Source organism: Diospyros lotus, chromosome 9 (genome assembly GCF_014633365.1).
Source record: "Diospyros lotus cultivar Yz01 chromosome 9, ASM1463336v1, whole genome shotgun sequence".
Classification (NCBI taxonomy): domain Eukaryota; kingdom Viridiplantae; phylum Streptophyta; class Magnoliopsida; order Ericales; family Ebenaceae; genus Diospyros; species Diospyros lotus.
Genome location: NC_068346.1, coordinates 26,604,098 through 26,621,407, shown reverse-complemented (window position 1 = coordinate 26,621,407; position 17,310 = coordinate 26,604,098). Strand labels below are relative to the sequence as shown.

At 37.1% G+C, this 17,310-nt stretch overlaps 1 protein-coding gene across 3 annotated transcripts in view; it reads right to left on the bottom strand.

Annotated features, from left to right (window-relative positions):
• LOC127809843 (uncharacterized) overlaps positions 1 to 17,310 on the bottom strand; it is a 161,663-nt gene that overhangs the window by 100,371 nt on the left and 43,982 nt on the right. For all 3 annotated transcript variants that reach the window (XM_052348977.1, XM_052348978.1, XM_052348979.1), the window contains exons 7-15: positions 10,463 to 10,566; positions 10,263 to 10,380; positions 9,827 to 9,928; positions 9,443 to 9,643; positions 8,739 to 8,896; positions 8,321 to 8,479; positions 2,224 to 2,316; positions 1,676 to 2,027; positions 1,197 to 1,310 (exon numbers count right to left, since the gene is read on the bottom strand). In XM_052348977.1, coding sequence (XP_052204937.1) covers positions 1,197 to 1,310; positions 1,676 to 2,027; positions 2,224 to 2,316; positions 8,321 to 8,479; positions 8,739 to 8,896; positions 9,443 to 9,643; positions 9,827 to 9,928; positions 10,263 to 10,380; positions 10,463 to 10,566 — 1,401 coding nt within the window. The remainder of the gene's footprint in view (positions 1 to 1,196; positions 1,311 to 1,675; positions 2,028 to 2,223; positions 2,317 to 8,320; positions 8,480 to 8,738; positions 8,897 to 9,442; positions 9,644 to 9,826; positions 9,929 to 10,262; positions 10,381 to 10,462; positions 10,567 to 17,310) is intronic.

The window sequence follows — 17,310 nt, the reverse complement described above, 5'->3', positions numbered from 1 at the left end:
AAAAACATTGGCCGCCAGAAAATGTTGAAAAATATGTTGCCAAATCGGTAAAGCAAAGTACAATATTTGTTCTGCACCCATTACTTACACCTTTGAAAATGCATTAGTCAAATTGACTATACACCTCTTAGAATGATATCTATACTAGATACAAGAATGGAATATACAAAAATACGCTTTTACATAAATACCCTTATACAAACACTATATACTAAGACTCCCCCTCAAGTTGGAGCATATATGTCATTTGCACCCAGTTTGTTACAAATATAACTCACTCTAGAACCCTAAGGAATTTAGTAAGCACGTCAACTAATTGATCATTTGAGTTAACAAACTCAATAGCTATATTTACGCCTAAAATCAAAAGAAACTAGTAAATAAACTAATAAAAGATTATTAATGTCTATATTTATGCCTAAAATATTGTTTCCCAAAATATTTGTTTCTACAATCTTCATCATCAAGTCAAACCAAAAAGAGCTCGATTTAGATATCTTGGATCAATAATCCAAAAGGACAGAGAGAGTTCCCATAGAAATAAAGCAAGATGGTTAAATTTGGAAAAGTGCAACTGGTTTTTTATGTGATAGAAAGATTCCATTAAAGCTAAAAAGGAAAATTTTATATGACAATTCTAAGACCAATTTTGTTTATGACATAATGTTGAGCAATAAAATGCCAACATGTGCAAACTATAGGCGTACCCAAGATAAGGATTCTAAGATAGAAGAGTGGTTATACAAGACCAATAAAATTAGAAATGAGATTATTTGCAATAAGGTTAGAGTGTCTCCTATTAAAAATAAGAGAGACAAGATGATGGTTCGTTCCAGTAAAGGCTCATGCAAAGACAATGAGTGAAATGGGACAAGTATTTAGCAAAAGATGTAAAGGAAGACTGAGAAAAAACTTTTTGGGGGACTCTTAGGTGTATAAAATGAGTTACAAGGAAACAATATGTTAAAAAGACTTGTGAGGTGATTTTATGTAGCCAACTCCATATAGTGTTATTAATGCTTAATGTTGTTGTTTCAATAAAACACAAACAATAAGAAAAGGATACTTTAAGTACAGTGGTGAAACATAAACAACATGAAAGGGTTATGGAAGTATATTTGCGAAAACATATCAAGCATATAGAGAACAGATTTAACCAATCTACTGAGTAAACAAAAACAGGATTTAATAATTACCGTGGCATGGCAGGGGGATATTGTTGCAGAAAGCCTCCAGTCTACATTCTCCCCAACTGGAGAATTTACAAAATTAGCAGATAGGGCATTTACTTTCTGCTCACTAGAGACACTCTGCACAATATAGTATCCAATGCATATAAGCCTACTAACACATTGAAAATGCTAAGAATTCCACTTTAAAATCAAACTATGAATTTTGGACCGAACTGATCAGCATGACACCAAAATATCGAGTACAGTTAGACAAGGAGATCATGATCAATAGAAAATGAAAAAAGTTCTCAATACAGCAAAGCAATTGAGTAAGCAACAACTTTCATCTGTCCCATTATTCTTAAACCATAAAAATTGTTGACGTTGAGAAAATTCAAAAGTGATAATACTATTTTGTGTATTCAGAATCTAGAAAGTATGTTCTAAGATCATCCAAAATTTGTAAGGAGCAAGAGCAGTTATAACATTATGTTAAAACAAACCTGTGCAAGTGAACCTTCAGGAGCAGACAACCCATAAAATCTCAATGTCACATCACAATGCATGGTTCGATGTTTAAACTTGGACGACACATGAAGCTGCTCAAATCTACCACAAATGATCTCAGTCTGGTTAATATTGATTATCCTAGCTGCAGCCTGACCAATAGATACATTTACTAAAAAGTGTATCATATTTAGTGAATCCTTCCCAAACTGTGAACTGAACTCCTCAACTGGCTGGTAGCTCAACAGTTGATTGATTGCCTGCCATTCTTCTTTGGTCAATCTTTCCTGTACAGACTCCGATTTGTCAGAAGCATCCCCAACAGAGTCATCCTCGGAGGGAGCACGCCTGAGAAAGGAAGCAAGCAATGGATGACAAGAAGCAGAATATTTACTTTAAGTAAGAGAAGTTGTAACTACACAAGAAAAACAGATATTTATTAAACAAAGGAGTTTTCCTTTTTTTTTTTTTTCTCTTTTTTATGAGCTATTGTGCAAAGGAGTTGATTAAAAGCAATCTGTAAAAGCCATAACACTCCACAGACCGTCCAAAAGAGAACCAGCTTCTTTTAGCAAGCATCTTCTGTTCAGCTGCTTCCTTAGATTTTACAGATTCCACCTTTGCATGTGCAAGAAACCTGAAAAATAAATCATCTATCAAATCAAAAGAAAATGAAGTAGGTGGAAGAAATGTCAGTTTTGTAATTGAAAACCAGAGTCTCTATACTGTTCTGATATGATGGCTAGAGGAAATGAGTAGAAAGAAAAAGACTGGGAGGGGGACTTATCAGTTCATAAATCTCAGGTGCTGCCTAAAATAACACAGTATAATTTCATGCAAGGCCTCAAACCTTCTAAAACCAAGCTAAGTATTCTAACATGATACAAGGAAAATAGGACCATCATTCGGACTAAATACAGGAACGGCAATAAAGTTTTAGTTCTTTTTATTACTTCAACAATAACAAGAATGCAGTTTAATACAAGTCAATGAATACCCACAAATAAATAATTTTAAGCTATTTGTAGAAAAACTGAAATGATGGAACACAACTAAGTGATGGAACACAACTATATCAATTATCTTCATTCACCACCATCTCATGAAACTTCTCCATATGAAAATGGTGTTGAAACTTCATTTCATCATTACTCCGCCAGGGGATATTATCTACTACCGGTCCCAAGTCCGGATAAAGGAGGAGGGTTGCGTTAGGTAGCCGACAGCCAGCGTAAAACCTAGTCGGATCCAAATATGAATTTTAGACAAACTATCTGTTGGGATGTAACCCACATAAAAGTCTAGAATTCATGTAGCTAACCCCACATGGTGGGATAACGGCTGGATATGTTGTTGTTGTTGTTGTTGTAGAAAAACTGAAATGAATAATTCTATTCTCCAATATCGTTGAATATACATGGGAGGTCCTCTTATAGAGAACACGTGAAACTTACATTAGGAAACCTACCTTCTACAAGAATTACAACATAGGAAAGAAAACATATTTACAATCTTAGGAAAGTTTCCTAAGTCTGGAATAGGAAAGATCCTATTCCAGATTAGGAAGCTACTAAAATCTGCATATCTCCATATCATATAAAGCTGCATATCTCCACATCACACACATATCTATCACATACGGATCACACATCTTTGGTCACCAACACTATTAAATAGAAAATTGGAGACATGAAAAACAAGATATTATGAAATAAACTTTAAGTTTTGTTTCTTCTGTTTTACATAATTTTAATTACAACAACAAAGATATCAAGCCTCAATCCCACTAGGTTAGGATCAGCTACATGAATTCTAACTCACCAATCATTTCTATCTGCAGTCATATCTTCAATAAGATTCTTATAATTCATAACATACATAAGAGTTAACCACCAAGCTTTTCTGGACTTCCCCTGCCTCCTTTGTTGAAGAATTGTTCAATTCAATCCACTCTATAACCAAACATCTATCAATCTTCTACTCACATCACCAAACAATCTTACTAGCGCCTCACATATCTTCTCATCATCAAGAGCCAGTCCAACCTCATTACAAATAATCTTATTTCCAATTATACATTGCCCTACATAACCGCACATCCATTATAACAACCTCATCTATGTTATGCTCATATTTTGCACACATTGGTCCTTTACTACCCAACATTTTGTGCCCTACAACAAAGTTGGTCTTATAGTCATCATTTTAGAAGATCTTGCCTCTAACATTAATGGAATCTTACTATCACTTGATTTAACATTAATGGAATCTTACCACCACATAACAAGTTCGATGCACACTTCCATTTTAACTATTTTGTCTTAATTCTATACATAACATCCTCATTAATCTCTTTTCCATTTAAGAGATTGATCTAAGATATCTAAACTAATATTTTTTTAGGATAACTTGATTTTCAAGTCTTATCATAACATCATCCACTCATATGTTCACTAAACTTACATTCTAAATATTTGGTTTCCAATATATCAAACTTAAAACCTCAAGATTCTAACGCGATCTTCCATATCTCAAGCTTAGCACCTACAACTTCTTCTTTTGTCTCATCTTCTAAGACAACATCACTTGCAAATAGCATACACCAAGGCACCTTTGCCCGAATATGATTAGCGAGTTCATCCCATACTAGGGCAAAAAGATAAGGCTTACTACAAACTCAGATGTAATCCAATTGTAGTTGGAAATGCCTTAATACCTCCTCCACATTTTCTAACATGTGTTTTTACACCATGATTCATGTCTTTATAACTTGTATACAAGCAATTCAAACTTCTTTCTCCTCTTAAGATATTACATAACACTTCTTGAGACATTTACCATAAGTTTTTCCAAATCTATAAACTCCATATGTAAAATCACTTTGTTTATTACTATATCATCTTATCAAGTGCCTCAACAAGCATATGTCTTGCATTGTTGACCTACTAGGTATGAAACCAAATTGGTTCTCGAACAGCTTGGTTTCTCTTCATTACCTTTGCACAATCACTTTCTCCAAATGTTTCATGGTGTGGCTCATTAACTTGATTTCTCTATAATTTCCACAAACTTGAACATCTGCTCATGCTAACAAAAAAAGTGAACATACTCCATTTGTTGGACACCTGTTTTATTTGAGGATCACTCTAAAAATTTTGTTAACAAGAAAATGTCTCTTTCCCCATGCATTTCTAATTTTCCTTGCTTCAATTAGGATATAATCTGATCCAACTATTTTACCATTTTCCATCTTCTTCAATGCTTGCTTTATTTTATTCAAACAAATATGTCAATAGAACAAGAGATCCTATCTTCTTTAGTTGCTAAGATGCCAACATGAAGCCTATTTCTCGTATTAATGCTACTTTGCTAGAGAGGCTTACCGATTGGTTGACAGAAGCATGCCAAAATGACAAAAATACCCCTCACCCATTTGCAAAATTGTTTCCCTTCCCATGGCCGCCTCCTCTCCCCTCTCTCTCCCCTTCCCATGGTCGCCTCCAGCAATTGCCTTCCTCTTGCCGCCTTCGCCTCATCTCTCAGGCACCGACCACCACTACATCCACCAGGACGAAGAGGAAGGATGCAGCGGTGCGTGAGAGGCATGGCAGCACGAGGTGAGGCGGTGAGGCGAAAGCAGCGAGAGGAAGTTGCTGGAGGTAGCCATGGGAAGGGGTGAGAGAGAGGAGAGAGGAGGCGGCCATGGGAAAGGAAGGGAAGTAAATTTGCAATTGGGTGAAGGGCATTTTTGTCATTTTGGCGTGCTTCTGTCAACCAGTCGATAAGTCTCTAGAGCAAAGTAGCAATGATGTATTTCTCGACCTTCATGAATAACTTTAAGAAATGCTTTTTCCAGCTCTCCTATATTGCCCTCTCATTTACTAGTGCCTTTTGTTTTTCATCTTTTATGCATTTCACTTGGCTCAAGTCCCTAGTTTTTCTTTCTCTTTCCTTTGCTAGTTTATATATGTTGGATTTCAGCAAAGAATCCCAGAATCCTGCCAATTTCATAGAAATCCTGTTAGGATAGTCCTATTTTTAGGAAGTTTCCATGTTTGTGATTGTTAACTGTTCTTTATGATTCTCCAAATCAGTCCTATAATTTAGTAGACTAACTATAGATAGTACAACTATATATATCAATTAGTCCTATGATTTAGTAGACTAAATATAGGAAGTTCTATAGTGTATATTTGACTGACATTGATCAATAAGATTATCAAAGAATTTCCCTTCCAATAATTCTCTGTTCAATATATATCACTCTTCTCAATCTTTTATATTTATCGCTTTCTTTTGTGTCAAGTAGGAATAAATTTTCACAAGACTAAGACTTTGCTTTAATAACTGCCATTTTTGCTTTTATTTTGGTCAAAATATACATCTTTAGGTTTTTATTCATTACAACATCTATGTAAAGTCTTGTAGTAAGCTCTCTTAGTTTTAAACCAAAACTCTTTACAGTTTGGAACTTTTCCCTCTGATTCTCGAATATTTTTTTGTCATATTTGAAATAGAATTAGCCATCTCAATCCACATTTCATTACCCTTTATTTCTACAATCCAATTTATAACATCCAATACCTTTGCGACATCCATTACACAGTAATAAGTGGAAAGTGGTTAAAAGTGACATTTTAATAATTTCATGTGGCTAAAGTTAAGGGGAACTAGAGTAATTAAGAGGAACTTTAGAAGCTTGATCTACAAATTTGCAAAGTGTTGGGAAATTATGGATATTTTATTAGATTCCCCCTTCTTAGTGTCAGATGGATGATCAAAGATTCTATTATCACACTTAGAATGAGGTGAAAAAATCCTTAAGCTTTTTGGTAGAAACGTGAATATGACTAATGGTTGAGATCGCTTGAGGAAAGAGTGGACTGCAAGTGGATGGAATAATATTTATTTTACATGCACAATTGGAAACACTAGCCAAGATGGAATAGCACGGGATTATATGGGTAAGCTACACCACATGCTGAGTAAACAGATAGAAATGAAAGGGAATAAGCTGAAATTGCTTCCATATTTATATCTGTAGATGAAAAATGAGGTAGCAACCCAATTTGTTAAAGCAGGCAGGTCAAAACTCAGATAACTTTCAAATTAATTTGAGAGATTAAATGAAATGACATTTAAGCACATTTTAAATATGTTATTAGGCATAGTGAGAGGAACCAATGATATAAAAATTTTAACTTTGGTTAAGATTTGCAGAAGTTGGATTAGTGGTTAATTAAAGTGATTAGGAATCTTTCAAGCCCATTCTCTAACAACCTAGAAGAAACGAGAGGGTTCTAGAATGATGCTTCCATGTTGCTGAAGAAGGTCTCCACTTGTCAAGATGAGGAAGTGTGAACATACAAGGGCTAGGTGGCAGTCATTTGGGCTACCACACATTCTGCCGTTTGGAGTGCCAATAAATAGGCTTCAATTCTTTTGGTTTCAACATGCATTGAGCTAGAGAGAGAAGCTCTCAATGTGGGAAGGAAAAATAGAGAAAAAGGGCAGAAAAGAAGACGGAAGGAAATTCTTCTGGAAAGAAGGAAAAGCTGAGAGGATGAGTTCCGAGTCTTCATTGGCTAAGATAAGGAGCGTTATATGGAAGATTTGTGGCAGCATAATAACATGATTTCAAGTGCATTGCAATGTGTATGATATGCATAAAGGAGACTCTGTTATCCAAATGAAGAGAATGTGGACTGTGGAATGGAATGATGATACCATGTTGCTGGAGTTAAGCCTTAACCTCTATCCAGCATGGAATAATGTTGGCCAAAGAATATGCATGACACATGAACATAGGGAGCACCCAAATGTAAAATATGTTGAGAGGAAGCTGCCATCATCTTATGTGTCCTTGTGCATTGACAATGTGCATGCATCCTATACATGTCCTTACCTAGCAGTTAGACTCATCCCATGTGCATTTCACCATTTCAGCCTAACAAAGACCCTAGACAGCAAGGAGCAGTTGCAAAGGAGCTGTTAGCATGCGTGTTGAAGAATTTCTATTTTGAGTGAGTGTTAAATCTGAAAGCATGTTACAAAATGAAAGTATGTTGATGCATTAAAATTTTATATGAGATAAATAGAATGAGGATATTGTGACAAATTCATACGTGATATTATCTTGCTTTTAAGTTGTGATGTGAGAAGCTGAAATCCCCAATAATCACATCCAAAGTTATTACAGACATCAATCTAGTGGGAAGACTCCCTCGCGGGGTCAGAGGATGGTGCCCAGTCGGGGGATGGAGCACCAAACAATCTCATCCCCATATCCTCGTGCACTGGGGTTACCTTTTTTGTAAATTGGACTGTATGCATAGACAGCAAAGACAATTTTTGTGTCAATTTATGTGATAAGACAAGAAAGTTGGTATTACTCCGCATTTACTCATCTGGTGCTTCAAGTTTTGATAAAATAAGAAACTATTAATGAAGAAAACCTGACAACTGATAAGTAAAAGAAAGTAGCATCTGGAATATGCAAATTAAAGAAGAAAAGAATTTCTTTAGCAATGCCCAGTCCAGCAGTCAAGTATGTATAAAAATAGCAGCAAGGTCACATTCAAGACCGTAACAATGGAGAACTTTCAAAGGAACAGAATCCCTTAATAAGCCAAAATTCGTACCTCCATAAAAGGATTACTTTGGGATCAAGACCTTTCTCAATATCTCTAATCTGTGACATATAAATATTTGATAATTTTTGGAGTGAACCAGCATATAATTGTACGTAACGTCGACGAAGCTCACACAAATGTTTTATTTGATCCCATGAGAAACGATAGCTGAAAAAGATATGAATGAGAATGGTTAGCTGGAACAATTGAGAATTAGTGTTGCAACCCTTTTTAATCACACTAAGGTTTTATCTATTTTCTTATCTTTTCTCTTTTTCCTTCAAGAATACCATGTTCAGACTTGCAGAGAGCTTTTAAAAATAAATAATAAAATATAAGTCCTTCTCCCTAACACTTTCCTTCATTTTCATTACAAATAACTTGATCTGAATCATATGCAACATCAAAATGAAATTAAAATATTTACCACACTTTCTTCTGCTGGAGGGTAGCCCGAGCGGCATAATGCCACCACAAATGTGGAGCCTCAATAACTGAAACCACAGGTCTTAAGTATGAAACCTCAACATATGTCTTGTATCTTGAAATAACCTCCAAAAGTCTGATCCAATCATGATACTGAGCCTGCAGGGAATATGTAGGTGATAAATCCATATGGCATTCCAGTTTGAATCCAAAAAAAACAGCTCAAGAATATAAAAAGATACATTAACCTTCTGGTTTCTTTCTCGGGTTAAGGAGAGAGAAAAAAGAGAAGAGAAAGAATAGGGCATCATATTAGCCAAACCCTGTAAATGAGGAGGTAAAACTAGGCCATATGCCAGAGAAAGCGGAAGCATAATTAGTTACAGTGGCAATTGCAACAACAAATACTTTTCCCGGCGCATTTATTTGTCTCTGTGACAGGGGATGCCGCCAGGTGGCCAACAGCACAACTGGACATTGCAGCATCAGTAAATGTGCAGGTGCATAATGATTAAAGTAACTTTAAGCAAGAGACGCCACAAAGAGATTTCATGTCTTTTATTTTTCTCTTAACCCAAACAATAAAAAATAAAATAACCAAAAAAGGAGAGGGAAACCATGGACAATCAGAACAAGGGATAACACTAGGGAACCCCAGAAAAGACAAGCATGAGAAACAATTGAATAAAGTCAAAGATGTAGCACCTCAGTCATTGTCAAGGAAACATCAGTGAGAACAAGAGACGCCTTCTCAAATGGTATTTCAGGATTGTTTCTTTCCTGATTTCCTAGACGATGATATTTAAGAACTCCATTGATTGGTGAAACTACATAGTTCCGATCTTGAGCCCATGCAGACACTGTTTCATTATCTCCTGCCGCCTTATTTATACCATCCTCAAAGATCTGGAATAGAAATGTTGTAGAATAAAGCAGAAAAGAAAAGGAAAGGAAAAAACTAACAATAAGCTGTTGGCATGTAAAACATAAAAGTAATAAAAGTTATTCTGCCATAGTATCTTGAATTTCCATAAGCATGTGCATAAAAATTTAGCCAGTGCTAACTAACTTGACAGGGTGAAAACAAACCTCAATCCATTCATTGGGACTAAGATCTTCCCACTTCTTACCCAGCTTCCATGGAAGGCGGTTTGAATCATGATACATTGCAAGACGCTTGAGTTGCAATGACTACAACATGAACATTACAGTTACAAAAATAGTGAAATGTCATGTTACAAAAATCTTTAAACAACCCATCCATAAATTAGAGGGGGGGGGGGAGGGGGGGGAGGAACAGATGCATGCCCGCAGAATTGAAATTAATAAGTAAGATAAGTATTTTAAGATTTGCTATCAGAGATATCACATCAATTCAAATTGGAAAAATTACCTCAAAGATACCCAAAATGTTTGACAAACAAATTCTAGCTATTAATCTCACGTGACATACGTTCTAACTTGAAGCTCCAATACAATTCTTCCGTGTTAGTTCAATACTCATATCAGTAAAGGTGAAGCTAACCTTTCGTAGTCTATCTAAAGCACCACCGGTGTCAAAAGTTTCATTCCCTTCCTCATCCATTGTAACAGCAGCAAGCTTTGCCAGAGTAACACCACAAGAAAATGGACATCCTGGATTGCTAAACAACAGAAAGTATTCAAATTATGAGAAAACTCATGTCTCAAATATCAAGAAGTCCAATGGTGCAAAAGTCAACCAACCTGACTGAATCCTCATATCTGACATGAACATTGCTAATCGATATCTTCAGGTTTCCAATAATTGTAGAAATTAAAGAACCCACCCAAGAATTTCCTGCATGTGGCTGCAAAAGAAACAGCAATCAATAAATTATGAAACCTATCTGTAAAAATAGCAGCGACTAGACTTTGAAAGTGTAGGCAAAAAAGACTACTTGCCTCTTCAAGTTATCCTCTATTTATAATCTCAGAATTTACAGTTTAGGAATCTAAAAAAGGAAAGAATACATAAGCAAAGTATATACAAGAAACATCCTAATTACAGCTCATATGCAACAACAACATATCCAACCTTTATCCCACTACGTGGAGTCGGCTACATGAATTCTAGACTTCCATGTATTTCTGTCTCTTGTCATATTTTCATTTAGGCCCATACATTTCATATCAAATTTTAATGTCTCTCCTAGAATCTTCTTGGGTCTACCTCTACCTCTTTTTTTGACTAATTGTTCCATTTCATCAACTCTCCTCATAGGAGCGTCTCTTGCTCTCCTTCTCACATGACCAAACCATCTTAGTCTATTCTCTCTCACAGTGTTATTAAAGGCGCGCCTTGATACCAGGCGCAAGCCTAGCGCCTAGAACCGACCCAAGTGGGCGAGATCTGCCTAGGCGCGCCTGGGCGCATCCAGGCCCTCAGGCACAGCCTTGGGCTTAGGCGTGCCAAGGCTGCGCCTGGTTTGTTTTAATTGAATTTCAGTTTAATTTAGTTTAATTTTAGTATTTCTTGTTATATTTTAATCAAATCTAATCCTAATTCAAATTATACCTAAATAAAAGAAAGCAAGATATTCTGAAAAGCTAAATTCAAAGAGACTTAAGACAAAAGAAATCCCAAAAGTCAAGTCTGTTGCTGTCCTCTCCTCTCCCTTCTTGGCTATTCTCGACTATTCCTCTCCGTGGCAGTCACGGCACAGCTCCAAGACAACTAGATCTCCTCCCCCTTCTCGGCTTTCCTCTCCCTATTCAAACGGACGGTTGCAACGGCACAGCCCTCCCTTCTCGCTCGGCTCTCCTCTCCCTATCCAAACAAATAGGATAGGCTGCATAGCCACCCTTCCTGGCTCTCCTCCCCCTCTTCAAACGGACAACACCGTTCTCGGCTTTTCTTGCCCTCTTCAAACGGACAACACAGCTTCACAACTTATCTCCCTTCTCGACTCTCCTCTCTCTTCTTCAAACGGACAGCCGACAGCATAGCTAGTAGCTTTATCTACCTTTTCGGCTCTCCTCTCCCTTCTTCAAACGGACAACCCAACTTTAGTTAGCAACGGGAAACAACAAACATCAAACAAATGAAACAACAAATGGTTTCCAGGTATGTTCATTGTTGTCTCCTCTCTTTATTTATTTTCTAGTTTCAAGTTATAAGTTTAAACACAAAGGGCAGCAAGCCAGCTGCCAGCAACTATTGATTTCTTATTGTTGTTGGATATTTATTTGTTCTTGGAGGAGTTATTTTATTACTCCTAACAGTTTATTACTATTCTATAAATAGAATAGTGGTCAGCAGCTCTTAGTAGCATGAGCTGCATGGCTCCAATAACCCTTAGGCCTTAGCAATTCTGCCAGTTCAATATTGTTCATAAATAGAACAATGGTCAATTGCATCAGCACTCAGCCCCATGAGCTGCATAGCTGCAATGACAAATGACCCTTTGCGGTATTTTTTTTTTTTTCTTAAGATGGTCTTTAGAGTGGTATTGTTGTTGACATGTAGTAAATCTTGCAGGAATCAAAAATTTAAAATGTCATCCAACACTATTGATATTTGATCCTAATCCTAATAGTAGCTCTGCTGGTAGAAGAAAAGATCCAGTATGAAAATATCATAGTTTGGTAAATCCCAAAGACCTTAACACTTTCAAATGTAATTTTTGTGGGAAATTAACTAAATGAGGTGTATACCAAGCCAAATAGCACCTTGCTGGAGGTTATAGGAATGTTGAAATTTGTTCAAAATGTCCTTCTCATGTTAGAGACGAAATTTTAGAGTTTATGTCAAAAAAGAAAGGGAAGAATGACTTTGATGATATGCCAGATTTTGGTGATATAGACACACTAGGAGATGATATTGATCAAATGGACGTGGGGGCCTTCCAAAGCCGTGGTAAAAGGCCTATGCAAGGACAAGCATCATCTATGCAACAAAAAAAACAAAGCCAACAGCAAAAAGGGCCTCTTGATTTGTTTTTATCTGCTAAACCTAAAGTGAGTAATCAAAAGGATGCAAAAGGAAAGCAAACTACAATAGAAAGTCATGTCAACAAACAGTTGAGAGAGAATGCATGTGTTTGGTTTAGTAGATGGATGTATGAAGCTGAAATACCATTTAATGCAGTCAATTACCCTAGTTTTAAGCCAATGATGGAGGCTGTTGGGTGAGATGGTCCGGGAATGAAGCCCCCAAGTTTTCATGAGGTTAGAGTACCTTATCTTAAGAAGGAGGTGGAACACACAAAAGAAATTATGAAGAGTCATAGGGAGGAATGGGCAAGATCTGGATGTACAATCATGTGTGATGGTTGGAAGGATAAGCGAGATACGTCTTTGCTCAACTTTTTGGTAAATAGTTGTTAAGACCCTAGGATTTTGTAGGGTTTGAATAGGAATTTAGAAGAAGAAAAAGAAGAACAGAACGGGGAGGGAAACAGAACAGAAATAGGGAGAACGAGAGAGAGAAACGAATAGAGAGAGGTGTATGGAGAATTGGAGAAAGATAGACTAGAGAGAGCGAATATGGAAAACATTCATGTATTATTCGATAATCCCTTCAGCTATTACACAAGCCTCCTTATAGGCTCTCTCCTAACTCCCTAACAATCATTCAGCTAACTCCTAACCCCCTAACTGCTTACAACACAACCCTTTGTTAGTTATAGCCCAATTTGTGCCTTATACCCCTAGGTTCCTAACAATCCCCACCCATTCAGAGAGTTCTTGTCCTCAAGAACTCACATTGACTTGCCATGTTGGTCATCCAATCCCAGCTTTCACTAGTTGTTTCATTCTTTTTTCTTTCTTTCTCCTCTTCAGCCTTTTCCTCCCTCCTCTGACCTTCTTTTTCTTTTGTTTTTTCTGCAAACATAAATTGTATACATCAAAGATCTCCATGCCAAGTATCTCTTCTTCCCTTGATTTGTTAGTTCCAGTAATTTCCCTAACCTCTGCTAAGACCAATTCCACTGCCACAACATCAGTAATTTCCCCCAAATGCAACAATTGAGCAGTATAGACTTGCTTCAATTGTTTCCTTTGCTCCTCCGTAACTTTTTCCTGCTTGCTCCCATTCACCAATAGTTCTTCTTCAGCAAGCTTCTCCGTCATTGGTGTTGCAGTTACTTTTCCTAAGGAATCAATGTCTTCCAGTCCGGTTGCTTCAAGAGAAACAGATTTAAGATCTTCAAAATCTGACTTCGCTACCTCTCCGGCTTCTTGATTTCTGGCGTCAATCGCAGGTTCTTCTACCACAGTTACCTTTTTCAAGGGTGTCACATTGTTGTCTCCAGTACATGCCATTCCTTCCTTGGCATTCGGACTTACCTGATTCTCTTCAGTTGATTTATCGACCTTTTGCTACAAATTAGGAGTATTGAATTCTTCATTGCAACTCTCGATTCCTATCCAATCCTTTGCAAGTAGTTCATCCACTTCTTGCAAGTAGTTCATTTCCGCTATAGATCTTGGAAAAAATTCCTTTGGTAAAGGGATTTGGAATTTCAGTGAAATCAACATCATTAATGCATCTAATTTTTGACTGAAAATATCACCTTTCCCCTTGAATCCTTTCTCCATCTCCCCAATCCCCATCCTTGAAAAGTTGCTTATGAAACAGCAACCTGTCACTTGCCTTGAACAGTTCCCAAGAACCGTATTGAATTTGTAGGAACTCCTACCCTAATTGCAACTGCCCTGGTCTGCCCGCACCACCTTGGACTTGAGTCCACTTCTCGCTGTCAGAATCTTGTTCCAATTGCAATCACTCGGAATCTGCTCACAACCACTACCAATCCAAGATCGCCCAAGCCTACAACAGCCTTCAACTTCCGAACAGAAGTGCCACAATTCACAGGCAACAATCACCTCACAATAGTCACCCAAAAGAGTCACTCGCCTTGTGTCGAAAGTCACCTGAAGCTACTTCTTTCAATTCCGATTCTCAAGAATTGATCGGAGACACTCACCTAGTCGACTTCAACTTTCAAGTCACTCCTAGCTTCACGCCTTGGTCACATGCAGTGAAGGTAATTGGTCACGACTTTAATTCCGACTCAATCTCATCGGAATTTACTTGGGTGTTAAACGCAATTGACTCCCAAGAAGCGCTGGAATTCTATGGCACCAGGAACCTACCTAAGTACTTGACAATTGGCCCCAAGAATCGCCCAATCACCGTCCAGTTTCCGGAATGATCGAATCTTGCCGCTTCTTGAATTATCTTCCTGCGACTTGTTCAATTCCACCCCAAACTCAGATTGCTTCACCAGTTTCGAGTCCGTCCGTAAGCTTTAATCAAGACCGTCTCTTGCACCTGCATTAACCGTACTGCCTCATCTTGGGTCACGCCTTGCTCACGTCCATCAACTCAGATCACCTACTTTCGTCCGTCCATTTTGCTTCCTGTAATCGGCCCTGACTTACTCGCTAGTAAATTCTGATGTCGCGCCCCAACTGACCCCGTTGGAATCTAGGTCCGCTATTGGATTATGTCATCGGAATCATCAGAATCATCAGAATCACTACTAATATTAGTTGGATCCACAGCCAAGAACGTTGGCTCTGATACCATTTGTAGGGTTTGAATAGGAATTTAGAAGAAGAAGAACAGAACGGGGAGGGAAACAGAATAGAAATAGGGAGAACGAGAGAGAGAAACGAATAGAGAGAGATGTATGGAGAATTAGAGAAAGATAGACTAGAGAGAGCGAATATGGAAAACATTCATGTATTATTCGATAATCCCTTCAACTATTACACAAGCCTCCTTATAGGCTCTCTCCTAACTCCCTAACAATCATTCAGCTAACTCCTAACCCCCTAACCGCTTACAACACAACCCTTTGTTAGTTATAGCCCCATTTGTCCCTTTTACCCCTAGGTTCCTAACAATAGTCCAAAGGGGAGTGTCTTTATTGAATCTATTGAACATCTTCCTATGATAAAGATGGAATGAAACTTTACCAATTGCTTGACTGATTTGTGAAGGAGATAGGAGAAGCAAATGTTGTTCAAGTTGTAACTGATAATGCTTCAGCTAATGTTCTAGCTGGTAAGTTTTACTTTTACTAATTTATTTTTTTCTTTTTAACTTTTACTGAAATTAAGGACTATTTTTTTCCTTGAATTAATGTCTTGCAAGAGAGTTCTTAATGACTAAGCACAAGAATTTGTATTGGACGTCATGTGCTGGCCATTGTTTGGACTTGATGTTGGAGGACATTTTTAAAATTCCTAGACTTAAGAGCACATTTCAAAAGGCATATTCAGTCAATGGGTACCTATATAGCTCTGCACAAGTATTAAATATGATGAGATCATTTACACAAAAAAGAGAGATGCTAAGACCTGAAAAAACAAGGTTTGCCATAGCTTTCCTCACCCTTTCAAGATTTCATAAACAAAAAGCTAATTTGAGGAAGATGTTCACTTCAGAAGAGTGGACTAACTCTAGATTTGTAAAGGAAACACGAGGTAAGCAAGTAGCTCAAATAGTGCTCTAGGAATCATTTTGGAAAAATATTCTTTTTGCACTCAAGGTGTCTGGGCCTCTTGTCAAGGTGCTTAGAGTGGTGGATAATGAAGACAAACCTGCTATGCCTTATATTTATGAGGCTATGGATAGGGCAAAAGAAGCCATTGCAAAATCTTTTGATGATGAGAGCAAATACGAGAAAATATTTGAAATCATTGATGAGAGATGGAATGTTCAGTTGCATCGTCCTTTGCATGCAGCTAGATATTATTTGAATCCAGCATTTTTTTACTCAAATGAAAGTATTAGAGAAGACAACGAGGTTATTGAAGGGTTGTATGCTTGCATAGAGAGCCTAGTTCCCACTACAGAAGTGCAAGACAAACTTTCGAAGGAGTTGAGCATTTATAAGAATTCTAAAGGGTTCTTTGGGAAACAAATATGTATTAGAGGAAGGAATCAATTATCACCAGGTAACACGATTTTCTAAATTATCTAATTTAGATTAGATCAATAATCTATATTTTTAATTGCTAATTTGTATGTGTTTTTCTAAGTTGAATGGTGGTCTCAATTTGGTACTAGAACCCCTAATTTGCAAAAGTTTGCCATGAAGATTTGTAGTCTCACTTGTAGCTCTTCAGGTTGTGAAAGAAATTGGAGTATCTTTGAGCATGTAAGCATTTCAATCTTATTAGTAATATTAAGTATTAACTAGATGATCTCTTATATCTTTTAACGTACTAATTTTAATTTAATTATTATGGCAGCTTCATAACAAAAAGAGAAACCGATTGGAGCAACAACGTCTTAATGATTTGGTATTTGTTAAGTATAATAGAGATTTGAGATGTCGCTTCAATTTAAGTAAACCAATAGATCCCATTTCCTTGGATGAAATTGATGAAAGTAATGAGTGGTTGCTTGGGACAATTGACCAACTTGATGATTCAGATAATGAACTTGTACATGAGGGCGATGATTTAACATGAGCTGATGTTTCTAGAGCTTCTGATGTTGAAAAAGCTCACTATGCAACTAGATCAAATGCTCCAACTCTAAATTTGACAAAGAGTAGAAAAAGGGCTACTACTTCAAATGCTCCAATTGAACC